Genomic DNA, 26,717 nt, shown 5'->3' with positions numbered 1-26,717 from the left:
TATCCTTTGATCGCAGTTCTGGTATCAAAACAAGAAATTGAATTGAAATGTTTAAATTATTGATGAACAACAGATCTAATTTGGAAGCGAGGTTGGACCGCTAGACCCGGATAAAGCATTTCGAGGTTATAATTCTAATGACTAAACATTCAAATTCGAAGTCCAAGGACGGACAAAGTTTAAGTATTGGAAACATTGACTGATTTGGAATTCATAATGCAAAAGTAATAATTGGGGTCCGTTTTGGTGCTTTGGCGTTATCTCAAATCTAACTCTTCCTCACTAGCATATCTATAGTTGTCGCTGAACGGATTCATACTATCGTCATAGTCGTCATAACTGAAAGGGTTCGATGGGTCCTTTATATTTTGGGTTCCATTAGCCGAATGCTGATTATTTTGTGATGCTGTTGATAATGATGAGTTGGGTTGATTGTGCTTGCTATTGGAATGAGGATTGGAGGTAGGTGTTCGCTGGAGGTAGAGTGCTTTCAAGGCAGTTCCTCTGTTCAGCATATTTGACAGGAAGTGGTTTGGCTTCACCTCTTTTCTTTCGTTGACTGGCAATGAGCCTTCTAACTCGGACCAACCACACACCGAGGGAAGTGTCTGACGGATTCTGAAAGACCGTCCAAAATTTCACAAAATTTGATAACAAGCTACTGATACTAACAAAAGATCCAAACACAAACACCACACTAATCGTTATAAGGCCCCCAAAGGATCTAATTCAAACATTGAACCATACCGCAATTGATTCACACTTTCTTACCTGTCAACGACTTTAGCCAACCATGGATATGCAGTATTGTACAGGGTGTAAGTCTTCAATGCTTCGTCAAGCTTTTCCGTCGAATCTTCTTTGACAGCTTCCACTAACTGGTACAAAAATGAGAACTGTCTACTTTTTCTGAACTCCGGGTGTTCCTCGGAGAACTGTTTTAGGCACAGTGAGGCGTGCACGTGGTCCAGAGCCAAAGCGCAGAGGGTAGCTTTGAACATGTGGTCTGAGGCACCGAAGTGCAGTAGTCGGTGGTCTTTCGCAATCATGCCCAGACGCTCGAAATTCTCTTTCGCCGACATAAAGTCACCCTGAAACATTCAGAAATTTGCGTGCAATATTCGAATATTTGAGCAAAACAATTTGAAAATATTCCTTATTAATATTAATTTTAGATTGAATCTATAGTATATCACAGCAAGTACACTGAATTTTTTATACAGCACAAGAAAAATAAAGAATGCGGCAACAAAGCCGACAAAACATAAGGAGACACAAGACAGCCCGACTATTCAATTTTTCCCGGAAAAAAGTCAACATCATATATTTGAAATAGAACAAGGCCCGGCCGGGACTCAAACACCGGATATTAGGGTGCAGAGGCAATTGCGTTACATCTAGTTGCCTGTGAATTATAAGGAGCCTGGAAATTGTTAAGGTTCAATAAAAAAAAGCAAATTCAATTTCTTCAGGTTTGTAAAAAATTGTTTACGGGAAAGTCTAATTCCTGATTTCGAGGCACTTGCCTAGCAAGTGTATTAACTTGAACAGAAATCACAATTCAAACCGCCAAAAATTATATTTGAGCGTGAACAAATTTGCAAACTTTTCCTTTTGAGACAAACTTAAACCACGTTAACTAATGAGTGAAGTATCACTTCAGTCTTTAACATTCGAAAAAGCTAATCTTACGGCCCGCTAGCAAAAAGAAGCTGTCATAAGGAAAAAATTTTTAGCTGCCAGTTAAATGCAGCATTTAGATGTCCCCGTTTCAAGGAGTTTAAATATAGCTTAATGAAATATCGTGCAAAAGTCCATATGAATGCTACGGAAACATGACCTGTGTTGGGATTTTACAATCAAACTTCAGGTACTTTAAAGAACGCTCATAAGGCATCGAGTATTGGTTTATATTCCAGCCATTTCAGTCGTGATTCGAGTTACAAAGAGAAATATATTTCAAAAAACTTCATTTTGTGTACAGAAAAATTGATCTGAAAAAACTGCTTTGAGAAAAACTGGTTTTTCAGCAAATTATTGGAAATACTTGAACAGAAATCACAATTTCATTCACAATTTAAATCACAATTTAAATCACTGAATTCCAATTTGTCTTTAATAAGGATTGTTCAACTATATATAAACCATAATAATATAAATGGAAGATCAATTTAAGCTCATTGCATTACCAAAACTAACAAAACAAAAGCCAACAGACAATTGGAAAATAGTCAATGGACGGAAGCAAACAAAAGGCCTGGTTTTATAAAAAATTGCAACTTTCAAATTCCAAAAAAATAGATGCCATTAAGGCTCTTTGAATTCCTAAAACAATTTATGACCGGCACTTTTTTGTTAAAATTAACCAAATTTGAGAAAACTGGATCAATAGGCAAAGTTTTATTCCACTTTTGAAACTAGAAGACCACTTTTGAAGTTCCACTGAAATTCGACTTTTGAAACGAAATTCCATTTTTGAAATTAGAAGACGATCACGTTTGTCGTGACCTTTGTACTTTAACTATTCAATACAGGAGTTTGCCTTCCTTTTAACAAAGTAAATGAACTGAACTGAAAAAGGAATCAAGTCAAAGCGTGAAAAAAGTAAATAAGAGCCTGAAAAAATTTTCAGACGTTTCCTGAAAAAAAAATCATCGCGACCTATATAAAAGTCTGAACTACATCGACTCCAAAAAACTCATCAAATGAGTTAAGTTATTACTAATCGAATGTCAAATCACATGCTATCAAAATCCGTAAAGTTGGCCCACAATTGGCACTAATATTTGCGACTTAGGTAGGAAAAAAGAATAGTCGTACTATAACACTACTCTCTATAAACTGGCTAGTGTAAAGGCTTCAGGAAAAAAATTTAAAAATTCATCGCGACCTATATAAATGTCTGAACTACAATCATTGACTCTAAAAAACTCATCAACTGCGTTAATACGTTACTACTAATCGAATGTTAAGTCACATGCTATCAAAAATCCGTAAAGTTGGCCCAAAATTGGCACTAATATTTGCGACTTAGGTTCGAAAAAAGAATAGTTGTACTATAACACTACTCTCCATAAGCTGTCTAGTGTAAAGACTTCAAAAAAAAATTTTAAAAATCATTGCGACCTATATAAGTGTCTGAACTATGTTCGTTGACTCTTGCAAATGCTATACATTTAAAAAAATTAATTTCGGGTTATGTGCTTGGTGTGATAAAAGTATCTAAACGAAAACGTAGAACTTCGACATATTCGATAGTCATAGTAAAATTGGCAAAATCTACAGCATTTTTTTGTCGCACAATGACTAGAAAAATAAACAATTATTTAAAACACGCAGTTTTTTTTGAATTTTTGAAGTTATTTATTCCGAAAATGGCGCTAAAAATCTTTGAACGTTTATCTCAGTGGGGTAAATTTAAATTTTCAGTGCTTGAATAAAAGTTTGAAACAACTGAAAGGCTTTGATACGATATATTACTCGACTCAGTTCGATGAATGTTTGAGGTACTGATTTGGCGCAGAAAACAAAAAATATATAAAAGTAAAACGCACCCGAATACAAAGTTCCTCCCTATTTTCAACGATCGGAACAATAATCGACGAGGACTTCTTCTATTTTTGTTGAATTAGTCAACATGGTCGAAAACTCTGTGCTGCTGGCAGAGGTATTGGCTACCAATAGTAGCTTTGTTAACTTTACAAAAATGTTCAGTAAATACTTGGGTGAGTTTTCATATTGAGGAAAACAATGGCGAAGAAAACAAAGAAAGACCGAAGTAGCGTAAGCAATCAACTTACACTTTCCATCTGAAGAAGAGCGAGTTTTTCCCTCGCTTTGCCCGCAGCTGCCGGCTGATTCTCAGTTTCATACAGCTCCAGTGCCTTCCCGTAGTTGTCCATTGCACCTGACATGTCGCCCATCTTTGAGTGACAGGTGTCACCACAGGCTAGCAGCTGCTTGGCTGCCATCGACAGACGACCCCTATAAACACATACTGATTGCATTTCTTTATAGCTTAACCATTACATTTCCCAGCCTTGTAACAAAAAAGATATATTATTTTTATAACTTGGGGCACAGGGCATAAAAATCATTCATAAAAATGATTTTTATAATTTGGGGCACAGGGAAAGTTCGAGCATTTGATTATTCGGCAATTTAAAATAATGCAGATTTATAATGTAAAAACTGAGCTCGATTTTTGTGGTTTTTTTGCCGGGTAATTTTGAATGACAACTGCCTACGCCACAAATGTATTCAAGTGTGACGAAATGATGATAATGTACCTGTCCATCCAGATGGAAGCAGCCTTCTGTTGACACTTGAGAGTCAGTTGGGGCTGGTTGGCGAGAGAGTAGCAGGTGGCTGCACTGGAGAATGACCCACATGCATCCGCCCCACAGTCTATCCTCAGTTGCACTTTGCCACACTCACTTAACGCATCACCCGCTGCAACACAGACAACAACACTCATTAAATTTTTCATTGAGAGAGAACTTGCAAAAGCAGCCCCGGTACTTTTAGAAATATTCGGTAAAGCAAGATACTTGATTTCCAAAGAATAAATTTTTAGAACAAACATAGTCAGCAGAATTTTGGAAAAGAGTCAATGAAGACAATTAAATAGAAAAAATACTGACGTTTTTTTAAAAAAAAAATGAATTTCCAAAATTCAATCAAAAATTGATAGCCATAAAGCGCTTCGAAATTCTAGAACAATTTATGATTAATTCTTTTTTGATAAAATTAACCCAATTTGAAAACAGAGCCAACAGACAGTTGGAAAAGTCAATGACCGCAAGTAAACAGAAAATGCCTTTTTTTTGAAAAATTATCAATTTCGAATTTCAAAGAAAAAATCAGATGCCCTTATAGCTCAATGAATTTCTAGAACAATTTTTGATTGGCACTTTTTTTGACACACAGGCTAAGCTGAGCTTCGCACCACTTGCGATACAACACAAAATCGAAAAATCGAAAGTCTAAAAAACTAGATCTATCATACTGATTACGACTAGTTTTGAAGCAAAAACATTCCGAGAGAATAGAAGGTGAAATTAGCATCGGAAGAACATTTATCAAGCAGTAACAATTACCTTGACAGAAACCATTTAACCCGTAAAAACATCAACAAGATTTAAGACTATTCGCTTGTCAATGGACGCAATATGAGGCCGATATAGTGTAGGCCGAAACCTATCAAGCCGAAACAAAAGAGAAAAACAAAAAAGGCGATAAAAAATTTTTGTTGTTCATAACAAGATGTTTAGCATTTTGCGCAATCTATGGGTGAGCATTAAAAATATTTTTCTATTGAAACGCCTCGAAACTAGGTCATCAGGCCGATAAAATAAAGACCGGAATCATTTGGGCAGATAAGTTTTTAATCGAAAAAAAAACAAAAAAGAAATATATACGATGTCAAGGTTAAAAAAATACAAACAAACAGCAGAGGTAAATCAGAACACTAAAAGTAACTATAATTCAAAAAAAAACACTCATATTCAAATAAACGATTTAATTGGATGGTAAAAACGAAGCGGAAACTCAGCCGACAAAAAGTATACCGAAAGCAACGAAGTCGAAAATTCAAAAAAATATATATATAACTTAAAACAATTGAACTGCGAATTTATTGGAAAAACACTAATACGCATGCACAATGAGAGTAATAGACCAATGAGCGCAAATATACGCACATAATGCATGCATGTCGTGTACTGCATGCATGTCGTGTACTGCATGCATGCTGAGATCTTTTGACAAAGTTGTTTACGGGGAAAAGTCTAGTACCCGATTGCACTACCCTTGCTATCGGAAGGATAACACAATTAACTCAATTTGAGAAAACTGGATCAATAAGTAAAACTTTTATATCGCTAGGAAATCTGAAAATTAAAATCCTTTTTCGAAACAAGAAGTTGATCACGTTTTTCGTGGCCTTTATACTTTAGGAAATGAACTGAACTTAGAAAGAAATCAAAATTCAAACAGCGAAAAAAAATCAGCGTGCACAAGCTCTAAGACTTCCTGGAAAAAAAATCATCACGAATTATACAAGTCTTCACTACGTTCATCGACTATTTAAAAGGAAGGATCAACTGTTAACATATGAGCTGTTCAATTGTTTACTAAGATCCTTGTTGTGCCACGGATTAAGAACTAGATGTAGCATTTTTGGTTATTTTTCCCTGCTGAAAATTGCTGCCTCACCCTCAAATCACACGTACACTTCACTTCTCTGAAAAATTTTCATACGTTCTGTGTTACTAAGCACGACAGCATAATTTGGAACTTAGACGCACAAAAACGCACTGGACTTTTCAAATATGAACCCGGAATTTAAATGGGAACTGAGTGTGTTTAATTTGAAGAATGTCCAGTTCTCCCATAACGTACCTTTCTGATACTGCTGGTTGAGCTTGTACAAGTTTGCAGCCTTGGTCAGCAATTGAGTCCCCTGGTCTGCCTTTGCTCTTGACAATCCAAGGAATCCCCGCGTGAGTCCCAGTTGAGAAGAGGCCTGTTTGTAGAGTGCGTCTGCCTGTTGCACGCCATCACTACCTCTCTTGACGTCCATCGTTTGTTCACGTGTCTTGAATAGTCTGTGTCGTCAATTCATAACATGGTTACTTCTAAGGTTTCGTTGTTTAACAGCTCACTTAGATAAATACCGTAGTAAGTACTAGTCATTGCAGTCTGAAGATAAAGCTCATTTAAACATGGAAGCAACCAGAAAGCTGAGATATCTTCCTTGACTTTGATTATGCGAATGGTTCTCAGAAAACAGATTCTCAGACTTTTTGTTGCTCCTCGTCACAAAGCCGGAGAAAGATGATCTGTGTTTGCTGTGTTAAAAATTTTGCTCCAGATTTCTGTTATTTATACTTAATTTAAACACAGATACAACACAAACTTGCGATACAATACAAACACAAAAAACAGAAGTCGAAAAAAATGAAAATGTTGAAAAAAACAAGGTGAACCAAATTTTCCATGTCTCAATAAAATATAACTACGAGCCCAACTATAGCTGGAGGTACCTGCTTGATACTTTTTGAAATTGTTATACATATACAGATGCGTTATGAACTGGCTAATTTCAAAAATAGCTCTTTGTCCGAAACCTTAGTTCCTTCACATAAGCAAGAGTGAACAAGTTTTGAGGTATTGGAATTTTCCTAAGAAAGTAACATTTCTCTTACAAAATTCTAAAGTGTCCGCTTCGGCAGGAAAAATTCTCGCAACCACTTCTTTCGATTGAACTCTCCACCTCAGATATGATTGGGTAGTTTCCAAGACAAAAGTTTCGTCAAAAAGTTTCTAAAAAACGATCGAAGGTCGAAAATGTCACTTTCCGAAATCCATCACTTTTTTCTGCAAATGTATGTCGATGCCGCTTCAGCAGAGAAGATTCCAAACACCGGGTTGTTTATCAATTGATCAGTTAAACTAAGAAATGGCAGAATAGCTGTCGAGAAGTCAAAAAGTTTACAAAAACAGTCAAAGTTTCAAAACTGTCTTTTTGAAGGTCAACACTTTTTACTTAAAAAGTATCAATTTTAGCCAATTTTTAAAATAGACTCAACAACCTGTTGTTTCAATTATACCTGATATCAGATTCGCAAGATTTTGATTTTTCCGAGACTCATAGATACTTTGAGGGCAATTAATTATTTCGACAAAAAATTGGGCGTAACCTATCAGTTGATTCACTTTAATTTGTGATACCAGATTTGACAGGATAATTCAAAAAATAAAAAAGTTTCAAAAAAACGGTCAAGCGGTCAAGAAATCAAAATTATGACTTTTCCGAGAATCATAGCGTTTTGTGTGAAAACAATTGGGTGTATATGTTTATGCAGAAGAGGACGGACGCTGCAGCCTGTAATTTCGACTGATTCGAGAAACTGAGTATAATTTTTGAGAAAATTCAGATAATTCAAAAAACAGTAGAAACAAAAATTGACTTTACCGAGAATCATAGCTTTTTATGCAAAAAAATTAGATCGTACACGCTTATGCCGAAGCAAAGATATTCACGCAAACTGTAGCTTCGATTGACCAAAAAAACTCCGATTTGGGAGGGTAGTTCTCGAAATGAGTTTAAAAAAACAAAAAAGGTCAAAAAATCAAAGTTTTGATTTTTCGGAGGGCCATAATTTTTTTGTCTAAAAAATTATGGCGTAGCCGCTCATACAGGTGAGTTTTTCAAATCTATTCTTTTCATCGAAACCAAAACCAGATTCTAAAATTGGGCTTAGCCGGCGGCCATATTTTTTGCTGTCAAAAAAACTTGTGCGTAGTTGGGTAAGCAAAGGAGCTTCCCACAACCCTGTTCTTTGGACTGAACCCAAAACCCCAAGTATGGGAGGGTACTTTTCGCTAAAATTCATAGTTTAGAAAAAAAAACGTTCAAAAATATCAAAAATTGACCATTCAGAGGACGATAAGTTTTTTGTAACGCTTTTGCTAACCGTCATCTTCATTGAAAAAGTCGAAAAGTCAGGTTTGGAAGGTTAGTTTTCGGGAAGATAAAAAAAACTGTACAAAAATCAAAAATTTCATTATTCCGAGGGCCATAATTTCATGTGTAGAAAATTTTGGCGTAGCCGCTTAATGAGAGAGATTTTCAAATCCTCACTTATCATTGGGACAACAATCTCAGATTAGTTATTTTTGAGAAAACAAGAAAAAAATTTGGAATATGGGTCAAATATTCTCCCCACAGACTTTTTCGAAGGCTGTAGAAAAAGTGGTCAAGCAAAAGAGATCGGTGAAGTATACAGACAGATAAAGCTGTATGCGGTATTTCTACGAAAACCCCTTTTTTGAAAATCGGTTGAAAACTTAAAAATTTTTGCAAAAAGTTGAAATTTTGCAAAGCGTCTCAAAAAATTGAAATAAAAACCCAATCCTATACATTTTCAGTAAACTAATTTGTATCAAGCAGGAATTCTAGGCAAACATGACAAACAAGAACGTTTAAATTCAAATTGGCAACTGAACAAAACTTACGAAGCGGAAGCAAAACCGACAATCTTTGAGCAGACACCAGTAGAGCCAAAAAACTAATTTTGTAAAAAAAACTACTTAAAGTTTCAAGTTTTTCCTAAAACTACCCTGTAGTAAATAGTATTCACCCAGTGGTTAATTTAATTTTTCTTGCAATGGAGCACGTCAGCTGATTGAGCAAGTAATTCAACTGATTTGGTCAAACTAGTTGCTAACCCAAAAAAAAGTCTACATGACGACATTTCGCTTTGATAACGCTTGCAAATTGATAACGCTTGCTAATTAGCAATGGAACAAAACTTCCGAAGAAAAAACAAAGGCGACATTTTTTTTAGCAGACACCAGGGTAGGTAGCCTAAAAAAGATTTCATAAAAAAGCTTTCGAGCCACCCGTCCCCCTGAGATTGCAATGAACAACAATTGCAACTACCATGATACTTGCTCAGAGCACAAGGAAAATCCGTGATGTGGAAACTAAGCCGAAAAAAGTCGGACAAATCAAAGTTGACCGGAAATTTTTTTTACATTGCATGCATAATGAAAAAACAAAGTCCTTCCCGCATTCGAGCCCCTGACATTTGGGTACGCAGGCAAGGGCGAAGGATCCTTTAAGTTGTTAAGATTCAATAATGAAGCACATTGAAAATTGGTAAGAAAAGTTATTTACGGGAAAAAATCTTCTTCACAATTACAAGACACTTGCTTTCGCAAGTGTAAAGACCAGACTCAACTTAACAGATTGAGTCTTTTAGCAGATTTATAAACTCTTTAAGCTATATATACTGACTAACCAATAAGAAAACAGAATTCTTCAAATAATTAGTATTTTTATTATTATAAATGAGTTACAAATTTGGTGCGTGCTCCATGATCGCCCTGTTCGACTACCACTTCACTCTTTTCAAATCAACGACTTCAGTCAAAGATAACAACATCAACTTCGACCAACATCGGCCGATCAAAAACTCAATTCGCTTATCCGTTTGTTCAACATATAGTGCTTGCTCATACAGTTCCTCGTCTTCATTATTGTGAAAACTATGAAGATAATGCTGACGGCCAATGCACTCTGGGACTGTGAATGATAGTGAGATGATGACCACTTTAACTTTTTAAAACTTGAGACAGAATATCTATTCTGGATCTGGCATGGAATCAACTCGACAGACAAGATTTACTTCATCTTCTGGATCAACATAGCAGAGGCGCCTCCTCCCCCGTTGCAGATGCCAGCCAGTCCATACTGTCCAGAGGTGAGTCTGTGAGCCAGATGAGTCACTATCCTGGCTCCTGACATCCCAATTGGATGTCCCAGACTTACAGCTCCCCCATCAACGTTCACCTGCATTTGGACATCAAATCACTCGAACAAACAGAGAACCAATATCAATGGCGTCAAAAACTTCATGATTCAGTTCAATATTTGAGAAAATTTCATATTTTCATTTGGTTATAACAATCGGTAAAAAAATGGCTGTATCGTGGAAGGACAGCCTCATTAGCAGACTTATCTAAAAACTTATCCATTTACCACCATCTGTTACTTCAAATTAATATCCACTATACATCTGCTTAAATTTTTCAAAAATTACCTTTTCTGGATCTAGGTTGAGTAGTTTTATGTTGGCCAATGACACCACTGAAAATGCTTCGTTGATCTCAAACAGAGACACCTGGTCCATGCTTACACCTGCCATCTCCAGAGCCTAATACAGAACACATAGTATTCAAACAGACAGCACATAATTACTCATCAGCACTGCAATTACTTTTAAGACATGCGTGGTAGGGTCATATGATCTTTCTTTTTGTGGCATAATTTTTGATTACTCGCTATTGGCAAATTATTGGATACAATTAACGGTGCCAAAGCCCTGATTCGAAGATAAGCTTAAGTCTCTCGTCTGTATCAATGTAATCTTTTAATTTTTATCTTCAACAAAGCTCACTTTGGGCATGGCTAGAGCAGGCGCAATGGTGAAATCTATCGGGTCAGTTGCAGCATCTGCGAAGCCTGAAACAGAATCATCAACATGATCATCATCAGAACTACCATGCGCTACTGTAGTTACATGACAAGTTTGTTTGAGCTATTCGGACTAAATGTTAACGTGACCACATCTTAACCACATGCATATTATCTGATACAACTGTTCCCATCCATACTGTGAACATTTCTATATTTATAGCAGCATGATACAATTTTGCCGAAATTGGTCAAAGCAATTGACATATCTTTTGATAATCGTAGACGGAATACCTCCTAATTACAGACTGATTATAAGAATAGAACAGTCAGTAAACTTGCTAAATGAGCAGTCGTGTTTCCATCTTTCAAAGCTTTGCCGAAAAGGAAACAAGTCTAGAAAGGAACAAGTGCAATGAAACGCAATGGCTATTGATAATGCACTATGCGTTTAATCAGAGAGGTACTCAGCTGGTTTTCGATTTTCTTCAGGAAGTAAATCTTGCCCCATACTTTAAGTGTAATTGTTAAACACAGGGGCGAAGCGGAGCTCCTCATCACTTGCGATACAAAAATGAATGACTATGATTACCAGCAAACGAACAGACATAACCAAAAATAAAAAAAACCTTTGAATATGCAAAAAAACACCGGAACAAAAATACCTGCACCATTACAAACTTTACACAGATTTCAAAAAGCTAAAAAGAACAACCTTTCGGCGGGACCTAAGCCGACAAAAATTAGCAGACACGAAAGTCTACAATATTCGAAAATTTTCAGTTTCCACAACAAAAACAGATCCCGATATCGGAATTTCGAGTAAACCAAAAAAATCCAACTGACACTTGAAAAAGAGCGATGAACGCAAGAAAACAGAACGAAAATCCAATTTCAACGATAAAATATATAACCTAAGAGCTCTTTGAACTTCAAGAACAATTTATGATTGGTGCTTTTTAAAATTAACCCAATTTTTTTGGTGATCTTAATACTTTTGCTGTTCGAAAATGGAGTTTGCCTTCCTGTTAACAAGGTAAAAGTACTGAGCTCAAAAAAAAAATCAAAAGTCAAACCGCGAAAAAGTAAATTTGAGCTACGTACATCGACTGTTAAAAAGAACTTCAATTCCGTTAACAAAAATATCCCCACCCAATGGGGCTTTAGAATTGGCAATCAAAAATTTAAAAGAAAGTTGTGCTGCAAGAGTTAAGCCAACAAAAAAAACATGGCTAACAGACAATTGGAAAAGAGTCAATGAACGCAAGTAAAGAAAAAATACAGACTGAAAAAAAATACAACTTTCGTAATTCAAAGAAAAAAATAGATGCCTTTAAAGCTCTTTGAATTTCTAAAGCAACTTATGATTGATACTTTTTTGATTAAAAAAACCCAATTGAGAAAACTTGACAAATACGGAAAATTTTTATTTCGCTGGGAAATTCGTTAATTAATTCCACTTCGAAACTAGAAGTCGATCACGTTTTTCGTGACCTCCAAATTTTCGCTGATCGATAGCGGAGTTTGCCTTCCTTTTAACAAAGGAAATGAACTGAACTGAAAAAGAAATCAAGTCTAACATGAAAAAAGTAAATGTCTGCATGAACAAATTTTAAGACTTTAACTCGAAAACTTTTCATGCAATAAACATTGATTCCAATTCAGTTTCACCCTTTAAGACTTTTCCTGAAAAAAAAACAAAAAAATCATCGCAACCTATAAAAAGAGTTTACACTACGTTCATCGAATCTTAAACAGACGGACGATAGTCCAAAAAAGCGGTCAATTTCTAGTTTGCAAAACAGGTCCCGGTCTGATTTGAATAAGAAGCCTTTGTCATTTCATGCAGGTGTGTTACCTCTCAGTCAGATGAGCTAGATGGCTGAATGAGTTGAATTTATCATGACGCAAGTTGACACACATGTAACAATTTCAGGTGCGAAATCTTGTGAACAAATTTGTTTGAGGGAAAAAGTCTAGAACCCAGTTGCAACACCAAACAGCATTCAGTATCAGGTAACGAGCGATCAATAAACTGATAATACCTTGTTAGACGCCCAAAGAGACGAAACAAAACGCGCTTTTGACCGAAAACTTCAAGCTTTCAAACCCTCAACCCCTTAAATACAAAATGATGAATTTTGCCCCTCAATTATGCAAAATAAGATGACTAAGTCCGAACCGAAACCATTTGTGCTAACCGAAACCATTTGTGCCAACTGAAACCATTTGTACAATTTGCTTAAAATAAAAATTTACCAAGTTCGAATTTTGGTACATTTACAAATAACACAGCGACTGTCAATTATAGTAGAAAGTGTATATTATGAACTACACGTGTCACCAAAACTGCCAATTAGAAAAGAAAAATAAAAAAGTCAATGCTTTCGAAATTAAGCCGACAAAAATAAGCAGACAGACAGAAGACCACAAATTTCCCCCTCCCCAAAAAAAAACGTTCAAATTCATGCATACTGAAAAAAACAAGGCCCGACCGGGACTCAAACCCCTAACTATAGGGTGGAGAAGCAACCGTCAGAAAGAGCATGAAAATTGTTAAGGTTCAATAATAAAGCAAGTTCGATAAAGCCATAAGTTAAAAAAAAGTTGAAGTTGATAGAGGGAAAAAAATCCAAACATTTTTCAAGTTTTTTTTTCGCTATACCACTTTGTTTTTGGTTTTTAGAGCTCTTTTTTTTCGTTTTCTGGCTTGTATTTGCGAAGTGCAGCTTTGCTTTTGTGTTACACTTGCGAATTTTTTTTTGAACAACTTGCTCTTCAATCAATTGTTTAATGAAAAAATTTGCAAGTGTAACACAGAGGCAACGCTGCACTTCGCAAAAACAAGACTACGAAAAAGTTGCTCTGAAAACCAAAAACAAAGAGTAAGGAGGTTAGAAAAACTAAAAATTATGAGATTATGAGCATCACCTTTTGGCAACATCGACACGATCACTTGAGATTTTACCAATACTAGTTACAAAGAGAGCAGTTACAGTTGCTTTTACCTTGACGATGCTTTTCGTTAAAAATGCCACCGATTAAACTAAAAACTAATTCAATGTGCCAGAATTGGACTTTCAACCTGCGGAATTAAAACCGGAGGAATCTTTTTGATAGTTTTAAGAACACGTAGATGCAAAAAGCATATGTAACTTTGCAAAGTGTCAAACAGAGCCATTCGAAGATTGGTAAAGGGTAATAAACGCAAGTAAACATAAAAAAAACTGACTTTACTGAAAAAAAATCTCAACTTTCGAACTTCAAAGAAAAAAATAGATGCCCTTTAAGCTCTTTGAACTTCTAGAAAGATTTATGACTGGCGCTTTTTTAATAACATTAACCCAACTTGAGAAAACTGAATCAACAGGTAAAGTTTTTACTCCGCTGGAAATCTAAAAATTAAATTCCACTTTCGAATTTAGAAGTCATTCACGAATTTTCGCGCCATTTGCACGTTCGTTGTTTGGAGAAAGCTATTTACGCCACTTTCAGCAGATGAATTTCAATTGAACTCAAAAATACATATAGACCTAAGTGCATCAAAATTTTAAGACTTTCTCCTGAAAAAAAAAACAAACAAAAATCAGCAAGAGCTATATAAGAGTCTTCAAAACCTTAATTACTCATAAAAATTGGACATTTACTAAGTCCATAGCTGATTCGTTGTAAAAAAACGGAAAAAACGCTTTCTCAGGGGAGATCTTTCAAACATCATTGATTCCCTAATTTTAGACCTGGCAACGTCGTTATTGGGAAAACGCACTTAGTCCAAACAACGGGTCAATGAGTCAAATACTTCTTAAAACCATGGCGGATTCCTTACTACCGTTGTGAAATATCACTTATGCAGAGGACACTCCGACAGCTTGCACCTTCGATTGAACTCTTGTACTCACATTTCGAACAGTAATTTTCGAGAAAATCAAAAAAACTCTGAAAACGAACAGAATTTCAACAAAAAGATAACATAATTGGTCCAACTTTGTTTTTATATCAAAACTAGTGTAGGCACTATTCACAGAAAATACCTATCGCATAATCTTTCGATTGAGCACCTTATCTTAAATTTGGCTGGATAATTTGAGAAAAATCAAAAAATTAAAAATTGGAGATTTTCCGTGGCAAATAATTCACATTTCTTAGGTCCATACCTGATTGCTTAGAAAATTTGGGAGAATCCATTGATGCAAGGGATTATGCAAAAACTTGTTCTTCGATTGAACGTTTAATGTCAGATTTTGTACTGAAGCTCCAGAGAAAAACAAAAAAGCTCCTAAAAACGTTTCAAAACATGGACTTTTTCCCACACCAACACTGCCTTTCTACAAAAATTTACCTGTTTTTTTTATTGAACCTTAACCCCTTACTCTGTTTTGGCAGAATAAAAATCGACAAAAAATTCCGAAAAACGGTAAAAATCTCAAAAAGTAGACCTTTTCAGGGAGGGTTCTCAACTTTGGTAATCTGGCGATTGAGCCCATTGATCCCAGACTTTTGGCACAGTAGCTTTTGAGAACAGAAGTTTCCCACAAACTGTCAAAATTTCGAAATTTGGACAATTCTTTAAAAGATTACTTTTGTTGAACTAAAACAAAGACTTAGCAGCTCATGCTGAGGGGATCCCCGTAACATGCTCTTTTGATAAAATTGCTAGTCTCAGATTTGACGGTTTAATTTCAGAAAAAAAATCAAAAATCATCATTTCCACAATTTTTGAGAAAATAAAGGTGTCACAAAAACTAGCACCATTATTTGTGACTTCAGTAGGAACAATCGGCTTTGTAATAACACACTACGGTCTGCAAAAAAAAACAAATCAACATGAAAATCTTTGAATTCAAAAGTATTTAACGATAGACACTGATCTGCTAAAATTCGAGTGATCTGGAGCGATAGACATTGTTTTCCGCTACCAATCCAAAAATCGAAAATGATTCTGAACTAAACGTCAATCTCATTCTGTGATGCCACTTGCAGTTACGGTATTCGAGAATGTTATTTGCCATACTTCTAGCAAATCTGACTTGAACTTGGAAATAAATGAAAAATCAAACCGCGAAAAAATCAACCTGAGCGATAAAAATTTTTTCGTTAAAAGGTTTGTCTTAAATTGGAGTCTTCATTCAGTCATCGGCTCTGAGAAGGTTATCAGTATCGGGAGATCAGCCACAAATTTAGCCACGAGTGGATTTTAGCTGGTTCTCGATTTCAAATTGAAAAAAAAACTTGAAAATTTGAAGAAAAAAAAAACATAGCAAACAGACCGTTCCAAATGCGTCAATCAACTAAGAAAAAAAAACAAAACAAATGATCCCAAATTCAGAAAATTGACTCAAAAAGTATTGCTTTATTCCGCTGGGAAATCTAAAAATTAAAATAAAATCTATTTTCGAAACTAAAACTAAGTCACGTTTTTTCGGGACTTTTGCAACTTTGCTTTTAGAGAGCGTAATTAACCTAACATTTAGCAAATGCATTTAAGTTAAACTTTCAAAAATAAAATCGCAAATGATCAAAATTGAACATGAACACTTCATAATTTAGCCAACAGACAGTTGAAAAGAGCCATGTACGCAAGGTAACAGAAACAAACTGACTAGTTTTTTGAAAACAAAAAAAACTCATCTTGCGAAATTCAAAGAAAAATATATGGCCGGAAAGCTCTTTAATTTTAAAAACTTTTAATTGGCATGTTTTTGATGAAACGTTCCCAATTTGAGAAAACTGGGTGAACAGGTTAAATTTCTTTCCTACTGGCAAATCTTATGATTAACTTCCATTTTCGAAACAAGAAGTCTTCCACGTTTTTTCGCGTAATTTGCACTTTCGTATTTGGAGAGCACAATTTGCCTGCTGTTTAGCAAATGAACTTGAGTTGAACTCAAAAAAGGCATATATTTCTTAGAGCATTCATTAAATTGCATAAAGGGAATTTTGGATTTATTAGAGCATTTTAGGAGTTTCCTGAAAAAAAAGGAACCAAAAATAACCAAGACCTATATACGAGTCTGCAATACGTTCATTGATACTCGATAAGTACTGAAAGAAAATTTGACTTAATCGAAATACTCACTGACTATCTTCGCAAGTGGTGTGACCTTGTGTTTCTCAACTGAATCCTGAGACATCAAAACCAAGGCAGCTGCTCCGTCATTCAGAGTACTGGCATTAGCCGCAGTCACCGTTCCGCCTCCTGACCTGTCAAAGGCAGGTCTCAGTTTGGAAAATTTGTCAAACTGCGCTGTCTTGTACTCTTCGTCCTCGTCAAAAAGCGTCTCTACTCCAGCTTAAAACAGGGCAAATACTATTGAAAAACTGAAAAAGTAGATGGACTTTCCAATTAGAAACATAGCCACCAGAAAATTGGTGAAGATTCAATGAACGAAAGGAAACTCACAGCTTTTTTTTAAACTATGGCCTTAAAGCTCCTTGAATTTCAAAAACAATTTGTTTTTGACACCTTTTTGATAAATTAACTCAATTTGACAACACTGGGTCAATCGATAAAATTTCCGGTGGTAAATCAGAAAATTGAAGTCGAATTTAGAAGTCGATCACATTTTTCGTGATCTTTACAGTTCTGCTGTTCGATAGAGGAGTTTACCTTCATTTTAACAACGGCAACGAAAAGAAATTAAAACACAGAGGCGAAATTTAGCTTCGCACTACTTGCGATACAAAATAAAATGCCAAAAATCAAAGATAATGCCTCAAACGAAGTCAAAAATGAATTCTGTTGAAAAAACCGTATTGGCATATGAAAATAAAAAAATGTATGACATTTTTGTTAAAAAAAAACATTTACTTATTATATAAGAAGGGTTCAAGCTACACAAGCTCCATTCGTTTCTTTCTCACACAGAGGCAAAGCAGAGCTCCGCACCACTTGCGATACAACACAATCATAAAAAAGAACAAATTTCTTTAAAAAAAGGAAAAATGTTGAGAAAAACTAGGTGAAACAAAATTTTCGTATAGCACGAGGAAGGACACCTAGGGCCCAGGTAAAGCTGGAAGCACGTTTTTGGTATTTTTTGGAATTTGTTATATTTATGCCGGACGAAATGCGTAATTTCATAAATTGGAATTTGTCCAAAACCTTTGTTGTTTCTCTACTAAAACAAATTAGAGGAGGAAAAAATTTTGAGATAACCAACTTGCCCAAGGACATATAATTTCATAAAATTTAGGAAAACGCCGCTTCTACAAGAACAAGTAGTGCAACCGGTTCTTTCAATAGAAGTTTTCATCTCAGATTTGATTGAGTACATTTTAGGAAAATTCAAAAAGTTTCTAAAAAAAACGGTCAAAATATCTTAAAATTGTCAAAAGATTTTCCAACAAGCATGTAATTGCCGCCTAAGTAGGGAAGTTTCCCAAAACCGGGTATCTTTAATGAACAGAGCCTGAGAATTGGCACGGTAGTTTTCGCATAAAGTTTCCAAAAAACTGTCAAAGTTTCAAGACTTTCTCTTGTTAGAAGGCCATAACGTTTTTAACAAACTGGACATAGCCAATTATGAGTAGGGTTTCAACAACCTGTTGATACGATTAAACCTATGGTATTTAGTATTTATTTGGCGGGATCAATATAGTCTTGTATCCCGATTTTAAATTATTTTGTAAATAAAGTGCTGCAGGTCTCGATCAGTTCTTGCGTTGGACAGAAGGTGGTGGAGACTTGAATAAAGAAACAGACCCTTTTCCAAATACAAACAGTAGAAGTAAATCAAAGAACTCAAAACAACAAAAATGTAAAATTGCGTACAGCAAAAAAAAAACAATTCTACTGCCACATCGTAGAATTGTTTTTTTTTGCTGTACGCAATTTTACATTTTTGTTGTTTTGAGTGCTTTGATTTACTTAGACGTACAAACAGGTATAAGCCGAAAAAAACATAAGCAGACAAATCATAGGTCAACAATTTTTTTGAAACGGAAAATTTCCGATTAAAAAAATAAGTCCGGCCAGATTCGCGCCCCGGACCTTTGCCGTCACTGGCGTATTCGTTGCTTCCAGACCACGTGTGCATGCAGAAGACGCAACAAAATTGGATTTCATTATGAACAGGACGTTAAGTTACCATTTCTAATTTTGACCACTCTCTGAACAATTTATTTACGGAAAAAATTTAACACCTGACTGCAATACCCTTGCTGATCTCAAGAGCAAAACAATCAAAAATCAAACCGCGAAAAATCAAAATTGAGCATGAACAACTTTTTAACCCTTTTCCTGTAAAAACAAGAAACGATCACGACCTATATAACAGTCTTCACTACGTTCATCGACTCTTTACTACTCTCCCAGGTGCAGATTTTCAAAAATTTTGTCGATCTTTTTTTGATAGATCGACTAAATTGATTTTCCGAGGTCTCTCAAAGCACTATTTTGACCAATTTTTCTTAGCCGCAGGCGAGTTTTCGAAAACAAACGGGACAAAAATGTAGCGCGCGTACCCCTCAAAATTAGTTTATATTGGCTGCTAAGGTGCCTTGAGAAAAACTTTAGGGTTGGTCTGGTCGAAAATGGATGTCTTAAAATAATACCATATGGGGACTCTTTGGCTCGTCAAGCGGTCATACCCATGATGGGGGAACCGTTACTGTCCCCCTAAATCCGATACTGCAATAGATAATTTGAGAGCGATGCCTACTTGTCACCTTTTTCTTGGAAAGATAATATGCTTTGGCCTTCTCGAAACGCAACATTTCTGAAGGCATGGCTGACCTTAAAACAAATATTCTAAGGACTGTCGCTGCTCTCACACAGACACTCACAAATGAGCTCTAGTTTTATCACATTCAAATATCCAAAATATGCAAGCAATAACAGATAAATTGTTTAAGTATTGCTTAGATAATGATATGGTCAGTGAACTTATTCTTCACTACTAAAAATTAATGGTCCATTCAAGTTGAGTAAAAACATAGAAGGCAAATTTTAATAATGCTGCTTGCAGAACAACAAGGCTTTTTCTGACTGAAATTTGTTATTACAGAAACTTTAATAAACTTTAAATGACATTTAAAGGGCAATTCAAAATTTATTTCAAATATGTTGATTGAAAACATTCTTGTATTCTGTCACAACAACTTGACTCTGCAGTTTCTCTGGGACATTTGTTCGACTCAAGTTAATTCGGGTCAAAATAAAACTTAATATTTTTGGGATTTGACGCACTTTTTTGGGATTTGACGAAATTTGAGCTTCAAAAAGGTCCATATCAACTGAAGTGGCACTCCAATTTAAGGCCTCCAGACATTGCTCACATGTTGGTTTATAGCCAATTTGTACTTAGCAATATAATTTTGGACATTAACCAGCAAAGATTTAGGGTCAGTCAGCCCAAGCTGTGATAAATTTTGAGGCCATTTCACTCAACACTTCCCATATTCTGTTTGTTTCAAACAGCCAACGTGCAACTTTCAATAACTTAATTCTCTAAGTATTATCAGTCACAATGATTTATACCTCCAGTCATATGCGATGAACCAAAGAACAAAAAGCCAGAGACTTCATGCTTGAATAGTTCGCTTCAGACGTCACTTGGAACTGGGACACTATTAGCAGTGAATCCCATTCAACTTATGTTTGTTGCTGAGGTTGTTTGGACGAGAAGCCTTCAAACTACCGTTTCCGAATCTATTTTCGCCTTCGCAAACAAACAGCACCAACTTAGTCCACAACATAAAGCGCGAACGACAGTCCTTAGAATTTATCGTATTTTAGCAAATTTTACTTTAACTGCACTACAGAAACTAAATTGTAAACTAAGTGCTTTCTAAAACTCAATCTGGCGCCATTATTGTTTTAATCTTCACATTTACTCCTTCCAGTCCAAGCCAACCAAAAAATTCATTGGTAGTTTTTTCATAACGATAAAACGATATAACTTAATTATATTTACGTAAAACATCTGGCTTTGGAATTTAGCAGTCACCGAAGTGATTCTTCTCATCTTAACGGAGATTTAAACACATGGAAGCAATTTTAGTCGTTATCATTTTCGAAGCCCATAGCTAATGATTGCTTCTTGCCATCTCCTGAAATTGCTTCAACATCTTTTTTGTCATTCAATGAATAGAATTTCTCTTTATAGTATTCAAACTCATTGATTCTTGCAACCGAGCAAGCCATAGTTCCCCAAGAACCGATACCAGAAACTGCAGTTTTCTAAATCTGTGTCATGGGAGGTTCCCTATCTATGAGCAGTAACACCACCAGTAACATCGGACGGGGTCTAGGGGGAGCTCTGTTCGGATCTGCCTCCTTCTTCGTTTGTCTGGCGGTCATCTTAATATCTCTAGTCGCATTACACTACATCCTATTCCACTACTTCGACTGTCGTAACCACATATATCACGTGAGAATACTTTTCAAAAGAACATCACACTTGTAACCGAAAAAACATAACCAACAGACAGTTGGAAAAGAGTCAAGGAACGCAAATAAACAGAAAAACCTGACTTTCGAATTTCAACGATAAAAATAGATGCCCGTAAAGCTCTTTGAATTTCTAGAACAATTTATGATTGAAACTTTTTTGATGAAATTAGCCCAATTTGCGAAAACTGGATCAATTGGTGAATTTTTTATTCCGCTTAGAAATCTGAAAATTCAATTCCACTTTCGAAACTAGAAGTCGATCGTATTTTTCGTAACGCGTTTACACTTTTGCTGATATTAGTGGAATTTGCTTTCCTTTTAGCAAAAAAATGATCCGAACTTAAAAAGAAATCGAAAGTCAAACAGCGAAAAAGCAAAACTGAGCCTGAGCTTTCCCTGAACATAAAAACGAAAGACAAAAACATCGCGACCTATATAAGAGTCTCAACTACGTTCATCGACTCTCAAAGCATGTAAATTCCATTCAAACTAAATGTTTCAGAAACAAGCGGCGCACTTGCAATATGGAAGTTGGTTTAAACTTGCTCCTTGAAAAAATTCTGATCGGTTTCAGAATTGACTTGTGTCTCTCATCTGAGGAAGACATGTTTTAGCAGCTTAGGTAGAAAATTTTGCCTAGTATCTGTTATATGATAGTATTAGTTACTAACCACTGAAAATACCTTGCACAAAACAAGAATAAGAAACTAGTGTTCTGTATAAACCAAAATCTTGTCTCACTCTTGCAAAAGAAAGCCAAATCTTACCGAAATCTTAAAAAAGAAAAAGCAAGATGATAGTAAACCTGCAAAAAATCTCTTCGAACATTTAAATCTTGCACCTTTTAATTTCTATTCAACTTTTAGGAGGAGCAAGGAATGACAATGGCTCAGAAGCGACATAGTTCTATGCCTAAATCAGCAACTTCGTCACGACCGAGACACAGCCGAACATTGAACCACAAAATATCAGTAATGCCCTTCACGTGATAAGCAGAGGCTAACAGAAAATGAACGAAACAATGTGACAGTCTCAGAACTGAAATCCAATTATGATTTCAGGAAACCTCAGCGAAACATTCCTTTCAATTATATTTCTTCTTGTCTCAAATTTGCACTTGAGTTTCCTGATTTTTTGGCTCAATTATTGCTCTATTTTTATAAAGCTTCAGCTTAAAAGATGCATTTTTCACTGAGAATATATCTTATCCGAGGCATAATATACCTTTTCAACCGTAGTTTGATCAGCACTCCAAAGAATTTGAGGAAATTTATTTAATTTTAAACAAACTAAAATGATATCAAACTAAGTATTTTTGATCAGAAGTCAGATATGTTGAACAAAGAAAGCTTCATTTAAACACAGATCAAAATTCCGCCAAAATACCACAATGAAACAACTTCGTTAGCTGTTATCAATCAACTTGAAAATTTTGTCGACCTTTTTTTGGGTTGACCTGATTGATTTTCTGAGCTCTCCCAAATCACTACAAAGAACCCATTTTTACAGAATTTTCAGGTCGGCAGACAAATTTTTAAAAAACAGGCCAAAAAACGAATTTTTAGGTACTTTTTTGGAAAATGTTGACCAAAAAATCGCGGTTTTTTCTCGCGCGCTTCCCCCTCTTAATTAGTATATTTTGGCGCCAAAAGCGCCTTTAGAAACATTTAGGATCAGTCAGCCAAAAATAGATGTATCAAAAATAGTACAAAGGGAAGGCCCTTTGAATCCACAGTGGGGGTTGAATCCCTGAACGAGCGTCCACCGCCGCCCCCCCCCCCCCTAAATCCGCTGGTGAGGCGATTACTGATTGCTAATCTAATTTGTTTTAAACTTTTTTGTCCTAATCTAATTCACGGGATGCGATAATTTTGATCAAAATACGTTTACAATATCAAACCTTAATCAATTGACACGTGGATACGCGTTACTGAGTTCTGATGAAAGAAGAAAAGATAGGTTTATTCGATATCTCAAAGTTTTAGGCCAATCAAAAACAAAGCAGCGAAGGTCTTTCCTTCTCTTGAGAACAGCATACTAAATAATCAATTATACAGGAAACTAGTCTTTGGAAAATTCGTAGACGAAAAAGAACTACAGTCACAGGACATAAAAGTTCAAATGAACGAATTTTGTCGCCACGTTTTTGTCGTTTTCTTTGGAGCTATTCAAGATATAGGGTTCAAAATGGCAGATGAAACTATTTGGAAGGGCTTAACCGGGCCAAATTGTGAGAAATTTTGTTTCCAGTACATCATAACTTGTTTTATGAGGTTTTCTTGCTGTGGAAACAACCTCGCAAACAATACGAGGAATTGATATTTATGGACTTAAATTAGTTCTTTGGGAAGCTGATGAGCTTGACCTACTCTATATACCGCCGGAAAAGCCATATAACAGAATTGAAAGAGCTACTTGGTCCGACGTCGAGAAACGCTCATATCTGTCTTGACGACACACACATTAAAAGGTCAATATAATCGATAACAGGCTGTATACTAATCAATGCAAATTATTACAGTATCCAGCTTGATTGTCTCCTCACTGAATGCGTTTAAAATGTATACCAAAAAAATACAAACAATATCGCATGGCAAATTAGCCGACAGGAAATGAAAGGGACCAGCGGTGCCATCTTCTCGCGGTCGACCCGACGCGCAACTACAGTCGTCGCAAAAGGCACCAGTACAGCCCTACCGTTTTTTAGACTGGCGAGAGCATGCTGGAAACGCTCCAAATATCGGGCTACAACAATCACACAGGAAATGAAATGGAAGCCTCAAATAACGACAAAAAAAACTAGATCTATCAAAATTTTCCCTGTGCATGCGTCTTGAATTACGTTTATTCTGAAAATTACGAAGCAGTAACGAAATCGACGATACTTGAGCAGACTTGCATTGACCGGAAACAACACAGTTTCCATAAAAAAACATCGAACTCAAAAAGTCAGTCCCCTTTGAAAACATGCGCCTAATAAAACTTTTTTTTGGGGGCATCAAATGAATGAGGCGACCGAATCAATTTATATAATCCGAGCCCTTTTGATAAGCAAAAAGAAAAACTCAATCAACCGACAGTTTGAAAAGAGTCAAAGAACACAAAGAAACAAAAAAAACTGACTTTTTTTCGAAGAATTATCATTTTTCGAATTTCAAAGTAAAATATAGATGCCTTTAAGGATCTCTGAATTTCTAAAACAATTTATGATCGACACTTTTTTGCTGAAATCAACCCAATTTGAGAAAACTAGCTCAATGGTAATTTTTTTATTCCGCTGGGAAATCTGAAAATTAAATTCCACTTTCGAAACTAGAAGTCGATCACAACTTTTGTGACCTTTCTTTTTGCGCTGTTCAAAAGTAGAGTTTGCCTTCCTTTTAGCAAAAGAAATGAAAAGTGAACTGAATCAAAAATTTTCCTGTACATGAGTCACCTTGAATTACCTTCATTCTGAAAATTACGAACCAGTAACAAAATCGACGATTTATGAGCAGATTTCCATTGACAGAAACAACAGTCAAAGAGCTTTAAGGCCATCTATTTTTTTCACTGCAGAAACAACACTGTTTTCATTAAAAAAACTTCTTCATAAAAAACAACCAGCAAGACTTATTCAAGAGCCTTCACCACATTCATCGGCTCCTTAAATAAAAACACTAAAATTTTACAAAATCGGTGTTGATAAAATTACAACAAACATAAAAAACAAATGTCGAATAGAATTTAGTATAGATTTGAGACAAAGATTTAGTGAATCTGTAAGACAAGTTGGTTACCTTGAAAAAATCTAAGTTCTGATTTGATACAATAACGCTTCGTAATCGCAAGCTTAAAAATTATAGTATTATAGTTTGATATCAAACAGTTAAAATTTTAGAAAGTAAAAAAACACTTCGAAGTAAAAACAAAGAATCTTCTTGTTTCAAGTTTTAAAAACCAATTATCTTGCAACTTAAAAAATAGCCAAATGACAGCTGGAAAAGAATAATGAACGCAAGGAAACTGAACAAAAAACTGACTTATTTTTTTTGAAAAACCTTCAACTTTTGGATTGCGAAGAAAAAAATAGATGGCCTTAAAGCTCTTTGAATTTAAAGAACCATTTTTGATGGACACTTCTTTAAAAAAAATTAACCCAATTTAAGAAAAATGCATCAGTAGGTAAAACTTTTATTTCGCTGGGAAATCTGATAATTAATTTCCATTTTCGAAATTAGAAGTCGATCACGTTTTTCGTGACCTATACATTTTTCCTGTTCGACAGTTTAGTTTGCCTTCCTTGTAACAACAAAAGAAATTTACTTAACTTAAAAAGAACAAATTTTAAGACTTTTTTCTAAAAAAAAAAACAAAAAAAAATGAGCAAGACCTATATAAGAGTACTCACTACATTCATTACTTGTGAAAATTGTTTTTTAATTACTTTGCTTGTTCCATTTTTTATTTTTACTATTATACGGAAAAAGTAGGCAGACGCAAAAATCTAGGCAGCAGCTACAAAAAATTCGAAAAAAATCATGAGTATTAAAAGAAAACAAAATTTTCGGCGTATATCGACTAAGCCGACAAGAGTTAAGAAGAGAGGCGCACAACATTGGAAAGAAGTTTTTTTTGCTTTTTGCTCTCAAAATTAGACCTTGTTTTTGCAGGAAAAAAGCCTTGTTACCGAAATGGATTGACTAGAGTAAGCAATTTCCACTACGAGGAAGAGTTACATTTTGATTATTCCTGGAAAATATAAACTGGCGCACATCTTGGCGTTGTGCCTTGGAGACAAAAGAGTTTTGACCTTACTTTTTGGGTGAACTTTAGTGAATGGGACGACTTCATCTTTATAGACTCCGTCTGTCCAAGCCTTGGCAGATCTCTTATAAGAACTCATCGCAAACTCGTCCTGTTGCTCTCGGCTGATAGATTGCACCTATTGCATGGAAATTACTTTTTTGAAGGAATCTCATGTAGCAAGTATATGACTTTGAAGTAAAGTAAGCCATTAAAAAATTAACTAAACTGCAGCACTCCATTTGAATTTAAAGTAGAAGCCAGAACTGAATTTTACTTTTTTCAAATTCTTCTGCTCACTCGTTTTTAGTAAGGTTGATTTTACCTTGGCAGTGTTCTCGGCACAGTTTCCCATATGGCAACTATTATAGGGGTCAGTCAGGCCATCGTGTACAATAAGGTCACTCAGAGTAGCTCCTCCGTACTGAGGTTGACCTCTTCGCAAGATAAAAGGCACAGTTGACATACTTTCCATGCCTCCAGCTACTATAACATCCTAAAGAGCAAACTATTGATCATCGATAAAGATGTTTGTTCAGCTAGCAGATATCAATA

General features: G+C 35.5%; 3 protein-coding genes across 4 annotated transcripts in view; all 3 read right to left on the bottom strand.

Moving 5' to 3' along the window:
* The window catches only part of LOC134842872 (acetyl-CoA acetyltransferase, mitochondrial-like), a 134,164-nt gene that overhangs the window by 88,944 nt on the left and 18,503 nt on the right, over positions 1–26,717 (bottom strand). Inside the window, exons 5-10 of one of the 2 annotated variants that reach the window (XM_063859377.1) lie at positions 26,488–26,658; positions 26,175–26,301; positions 17,061–17,273; positions 10,968–11,032; positions 10,611–10,724; positions 9,849–10,360 (exon numbers count right to left, since the gene is read on the bottom strand). The exons of the other annotated variant lie outside the window; for it this stretch is intronic. Coding sequence (XP_063715447.1) covers positions 10,193–10,360; positions 10,611–10,724; positions 10,968–11,032; positions 17,061–17,273; positions 26,175–26,301; positions 26,488–26,658 — 858 coding nt within the window. The 3' untranslated portion in view covers positions 9,849–10,192. Of the gene's footprint in view, positions 1–9,848; positions 10,361–10,610; positions 10,725–10,967; positions 11,033–17,060; positions 17,274–26,174; positions 26,302–26,487; positions 26,659–26,717 lie in introns of those variants that run through there. 2 annotated transcript variants of the gene reach the window in all.
* LOC134842871 (ATP-binding cassette sub-family F member 1-like) overlaps positions 1–26,717 on the bottom strand; it is a 362,252-nt gene that overhangs the window by 321,547 nt on the left and 13,988 nt on the right. The window lies entirely within an intron of this gene.
* Positions 38–6,698, bottom strand: LOC134842873 (alpha-soluble NSF attachment protein-like). Its single transcript, XM_063859378.1, has 5 exons — positions 6,403–6,698; positions 4,290–4,452; positions 3,801–3,984; positions 772–1,091; positions 38–618 (listed from the first exon to the last, which is right to left on the bottom strand). Exons 1-5 carry the CDS (start codon positions 6,581–6,583, stop codon positions 258–260), a joined length of 1,209 nt encoding a protein of 402 aa, XP_063715448.1. The 5' UTR covers positions 6,584–6,698; the 3' UTR covers positions 38–257.

The sequence above is a fragment of the Symsagittifera roscoffensis genome, chromosome 3, assembly GCF_963678635.1.
Source record: "Symsagittifera roscoffensis chromosome 3, txSymRosc1.1, whole genome shotgun sequence".
NCBI classification, from domain to species: Eukaryota; Metazoa; Xenacoelomorpha; order Acoela; family Convolutidae; genus Symsagittifera; species Symsagittifera roscoffensis.
Note: the sequence above shows the minus strand (reverse complement) of the source record. Positions and strands in the feature narration are given on the sequence as shown.